General features: G+C 32.7%; 1 protein-coding gene across 1 annotated transcript; it reads left to right on the forward strand.

Moving 5' to 3' along the window:
- The first annotated feature begins 1,840 nt into the window (after positions 1-1,840).
- Positions 1,841-4,867, forward strand: LOC107463843 (peptide deformylase 1A, chloroplastic). The gene is made up of 4 exons (XM_016082725.3): positions 1,841-2,247; positions 3,024-3,113; positions 3,541-3,608; positions 4,390-4,867. The coding sequence occupies exons 1-4, from the start codon at positions 1,849-1,851 to the stop codon at positions 4,628-4,630; spliced, it is 798 nt and encodes a 265-aa protein (XP_015938211.1). The 5' UTR covers positions 1,841-1,848; the 3' UTR covers positions 4,631-4,867.
- Positions 4,868-5,590: the final 723 nt, after the last annotated feature.

Genomic DNA, 5,590 nt, shown 5'->3' on the forward strand with positions numbered 1-5,590 from the left:
GTTTCTTTTGGAAAATTCTAGAGTTCCTTTCTAGTTCTTTTTTCTTTCTCTTTTGGGAAAACCCTGCCTAATCATTCTTTAATACTCTATTAAATAATATCAAACAATAATAAAATATTCTGAAAAATGATCAATATGCTCTTAATTAATTCGTTAAGAAAAAATTATATGGAACTAAAAAATTATTAACCAAAAACTAAATAAAACTACATTAATTTATATTAATAATTAATTTTAAATTTTTTAAATTTAAAAAATTTAAAATTAATTAAGTAAACCTAATTAAAACCTATAAAATCCTTCTTCTTCTCTCTTACATTAATCTATCCACCTCCAACAATCACATACACAGATCTCTCTCCCACCAATGCTGCTGGAAGCGCCGGCGACTTCCAAGCTCTCCGCGACGTCCTCAACAAGCGCATCCAAGACAATTGTTTCAACACGAAGTCCACTTTTGACTTCGTCACCGATAAAACTTTCTCCTCTTCCCTCCTCAACCACCTCCTTCAAACTCTATCCACCCTCAACCTTGGCGTCACTCATAAAAACGCATTCGATTCCCTCATCACGCGCCTCTGCAAGCTCCATCGCGATGACGCGCTCCACGTTTCGGTTGAGAGGGAGAGAGAGCGATTGAAAGCAAACGTGACAGGGAGGATAGTAGGGAGAGATGAGGCACCTCGGATAGGGGGATGGCGCTGGAGCAGCCTGTCCCATGAATATCAATGCCGATTCCGAGGAGGAACCACCACTCTCCGACACAGTTGCCGCCATGCTTCAATTGAATCAATGAAGATTGAAGAAAGATGAAACAATTGAGTTTTATTGATCTTTAAACACTTGATTATGTGTTCTGTGTTCAATCCAAGTAGCAAGTGTATATGAAAAATGTTGATTTTGATTTGTAGAGTTCAATTGATAGTAATCTAAGGATGCGCTTTTGTTTTTTTATTTTTATTTTATTTTTAGTATTTTTTATTTTTAAATTTTATAAAAAAAAAGTGAAAATAATAAAATTTTATTTTTTTATTTTTATTTCATGTTTTTTTGTTGCAGATGTTGCTCTTTGCATTTTGCGATATTAGGTGCCGTTTTGATGATTAAAGAGACTACAAATTACATAATTACAGAATTATAAAAAAAACATTCATTTAATATGAAAAAAATATCCTAATACTTAACAAAAAAAATATCCAATTATATTTTAGCAAAAATAATTAAATATCTATAAAATTTAAAAAAATTATAAAATTCTTAAAAAATAGAGACATTCACATTTGCAATACAAAAAAATTCGAAAAATATATAAAAGAACATCCATTTAGTATAAAAAAAAATTCTGATACTTAGCAGAAGAAACATCCATATATATTAACCCGTAAAAATTTTGGACTCACCCAAAGATATTTGGCTAGTTTTTGGCTAATACTCTTTTGGTTCCCTAGCATTGCTCATTCATTAATGCAGGTAGGGGCCACATGAAACAATTCTTTGAATCAAGACATAAAGCACGTTGTGAAAATAGAATATTAATTTTATTAACTTTTTAAAAATTTTCTGACACTTGTTTAAGTAAACGAGTGAGATGACCACTTGACCAACCTAAATTTGATTACGATGTTGGAATATTTCAATCACAATATCCTAGTATTATTAGTAAAAGCCTAAAGTAAAACCCTTAAGCCCAATCCAATATGGTTAGGATCTTAGGTTTTGTCCCCAAAAAAAAACATACTACAAACCCAATCCATAATCAAAACCTAATATCTCACTCTGACAAAAAAAAAAGAAATTATAATAGTAATAAAATCAGAAGAAAAAAAAACGAGTTTCGAGAAGAAGCCCATGGAGGCCTTACAGTTGCAGAGTTTGTTTCCCAGAACATTATCCACACTTTCATCATCTCCAAGAGCAAGAACATCATCATCATCATCATCATTGCAACTCAACATCTTCATTAGCAACCATAAAGCATTGAGCTTGACCTCATCATCTTCTTGTTCTTCACCCGTGGCTGTTAGAGCAGGATGGTTCTCGGGCCTCACAGACAGCAAGAACAAGAAGATGGGTTTGCCTGAGACAGTGAAAGCAGGTGACCCAGTTCTGCATGAGCCTGCAGAGGATGTGGATCCCAATGAGGTTAGGTCTGAGAGGATTCAGAAGATCATTGATGACATGATCAGGGTCATGAGAAAAGCTCCTGGTGTTGGCCTTGCTGCTCCCCAGATTGGTGTTCCATTAAGGGTTTGTTTGTTTGTTTCATTCATTCATTCATTCTTCATTCCCCCATTTTTCTAAAGTTTGTATCTTGCTTGCTTATTTGCTTTGTGTGTAATTCTAGAAAGAAATGAGCTTCTACCATCAAAATGTCTGAACAATTGAAACTACTTAGACAAAGCATGTCACATTGTTTTTTATTCTGTCTGTTTTCATTTCTCAGGATTTTATGATTAACTTTGTAGATTGATCATGAATTCAATGACATTGTTTATTGGAGTGATAGGCAGCTTTTTAGTTAAAAGAGTAAATGAGAATAGGTCCTTGACTTTTTAAAACAAAAACAAGAGACATCTAAGTCCTTTCAGGAGACTGATTTGTCCTTATATATTTTGAACGGAAGGACTTAAATGTCTTGTATTTTAAAAAGATAGGACGTTTTTGTATTTTCAATTAGTCAAAAACTTATACTTCGAATTAAAAAGTTAGAGAACTATTTGTCTAGTTACTCAAAAGTCTCCTCGTTTGGGAGAAAGGTAGACTTATTATACTGTAGTTACATAATTTTTGCTTGTAACAATTGAAGCTCAAGTTGTGCTTCTAATTTACACTACACTACAAGACCATATCTTTCTATGATCAAAGTGAGTTTTTGATTAGCATTTAGCCTTTGCAATTTGGGTTGGAATTCCGAATGTTGATTCTTTAAAGTATATATTAGGTTAAAAACTTACAATCTTCTAGATATTATTGTGCAATGTGCAGCTGTATGTGGTTTCCATCCTTCTTTTTCATGTATGCAGATAATTGTTTTGGAAGATACCACAGAATATATTGGTTATGCACCAAAGGAAGAGGTCAAAGCTCAAGATAGAAGACCTTTTGATCTTTTGGTATGTGCATCTGCAGGGAAAAAAAAAAGAAGAGCATTGAACATCAAATAAATAAATGTGAGTATTCTACCATTTGGCCCCAAAAGATTTAACTTCTGACAAAATAGCCCTTGATAAAGAAATAACAGTTTAGCCCTCTAAACATCGAATTTTTCCTCGATTTTTGTATGTAGCTCCTAATAATTTTCCAAATGTTCTTAAGAAAAAATCGAATAAAATGTATGAGCTGTTTGCCATTTATGATGAAAAAAATTGTGCCTTTTGTCAAATTGAGATCATCATGGAGAATCAAAATTTCATTTCTTTTTTTGGAGGGCCATTTCCTCAAAAGTTGAATCATTTGGGAGCCAAAAGGGTAGTTTACTCCAATAATTTTGCCTTTAAAGTCTGTTATTTGCTACATAATTCATTAGTTTTCTTGAGGCAGGTGATCCTGAATCCCACACTCCTGAAAAAGAGCAACAAGACTGCCCTATTTTTTGAAGGATGCCTAAGGTTTGTCAATGATTGAAGTTACATTTTTTTTTTGTTTTCCTTCTTAGTTGCTTTATTTGGTTTTGTTGACTGATAGTAATGGAGGAAGAGATGAGAAAATAAGAGAAAACTAGAAGTGAAAAATTACTAGAAATGCGAAAAGTGATTACAACTGATCTTACCATTTGGCTTATATAGTAAGAAGAATGTGACTAATTACTATGCCTTCTAACTAGTTAACTAGTTATAACAAGTTATCAAACTTCTATATACTGTAATAGCTTTGCTAGATCAACCATTCACTTGTTTTTGCTCATAACAATTCAGTAGCTGAGATGAGAAGTAGACACTTTTCGATACCTCTTTAATCGTTACCTCCTTCTTTTAAGAAGATTTCCTAAACCAGTGATGCTCTTTTGATTAGGTGCTATTTTGATATTAACAGTATTTCAAAGTTTCAAACTTTGGAAGCACCAGAAGACACTATTTTGTATATATTGATCTGAATGTTTGATTCATTACCTAAGTCTAGTAGTTGTTACTGACCAAAATGTGTTCTGATTGTGATGTGAATGTGCATTTTGTGTTTCATTGTTTCCATAATTTGATATCCAGCATCAATTATAACTTGTCAAATTACACATTTTGATAATTTAGATAATAAAGTGCATAACTTCAATTATCTAGTAATCCATTTGAATGACATTTTTGCTTCTAAATTCTAATCTTATTGCTATATTTGTATTCAGCATTTTAGTCCAGGAAACCACTAAATAACTTCAATTATCATAAATTTTTGTAGTGTTGATGGATTCAGAGCATTGGTGGAGCGACATCTTGACGTCGAGGTCACCGGTTTGGATCGTTATGGCGAACCAATCAAAGTAACAGCTACCGGTTGGCAGGCGCGGATTTTACAACACGAGTGTGATCACTTGGAAGGAACTCTTTATGTTGACAAGATGGTGCCTAAAACTTTCAGAACAGTAGAAAACCTGACCCTGCCTCTTGCTAAGGGGTGCCCCAAACTCGGCTCTCGCTAGCTCCGGTTGCAACCATCCTCGGCGGCTGTGGCCACGGCCGGCCGTGCACATGTTACTAGTAGAAGAATGCTAGATCAATGTCTTTTCATCTACTTCTTCCACCTTGATTTCTAATGAAAATGTCCTGGTCACATTATTCTAGTTGTCTATCATTGTTGTAGGGTATGAAATCAATGTCATTTGTAGATCCTAAATGCTATTTACAGCTAAATCAAATCAAATAAAAATCTATATGAATGAGCATTTATTTTATGTTTTAAATTTTGCAATGAATTATGACAACGAAATATTACTTTTTTATTCAAATATTTCAGGTATTCTAGTGATTTTATCTTTTGATATGATTCATAATTGTGTTAAACCCTATAACAGTTGAAATGCTTCCTATTGATGTGTTAGGAATTACTTAGATAAATTATTTGAATGGTTGAAAATTAGATAAAATATTTTGAATTATGAAAAATTGATTTATTCTTTGGACAAATATTTTAGGGTTGTCAAACGGGATAGTCCGGTCTATTTAGATTCGACCCGTTAAGTCCATGAGTTAAATGAGTTGGACCGTTTAAACTTGTTTTATTGGCCGTCTATAATTTTTCAGCTCGAACCGTTTATGGTTAGTTCGATTGATTAAACGGGTCAGTCCGTTTATTGTTTTATTTTACTTTCTGAAAAATATTTTGATAAAAAATATCATTTTTAGATAAAAAAGAACTTTTAAAAAATAATTTTTTTTAGTTGATAGGTCGGATTTTTGGATTGAATTGGGAAAAATATCATCTAAAAGTTTTTTTTAATATAAAAAAATAAATGGGCCTCCCATTTAGTTTGTGGACTAATCCGTTTAAACCATCATTTTTTCGGGTTAATCGTGCTCAATCTGTTTAACCCGAAATTTAAATGGATTTAATTTTAGAAACAAAATCTGTCAATTTAAATGGATAAACGAATTAATCCGAT

Source organism: Arachis duranensis, chromosome 9 (genome assembly GCF_000817695.3).
Source record: "Arachis duranensis cultivar V14167 chromosome 9, aradu.V14167.gnm2.J7QH, whole genome shotgun sequence".
NCBI classification, from domain to species: Eukaryota; Viridiplantae; Streptophyta; class Magnoliopsida; order Fabales; family Fabaceae; genus Arachis; species Arachis duranensis.

What these genes read in the sequence shown, in the direction of transcription:
- LOC107463843 (XM_016082725.3), top strand. Translation starts at nt 1,849, where the DNA reads ATGGAGGCCTTACAGTTGCAGAGTTTGTTTCCCAGAACATTATCCACA. An exon ending in AGATTGGTGTTCCATTAAGG is followed by an intron (nt 2,248 to 3,023) that starts GTTTGTTTGTTT and finishes TCATGTATGCAG; the next exon opens with ATAATTGTTTTGGAAGATAC. An exon ending in GAAGACCTTTTGATCTTTTG is followed by an intron (nt 3,114 to 3,540) that starts GTATGTGCATCT and finishes TTCTTGAGGCAG; the next exon opens with GTGATCCTGAATCCCACACT.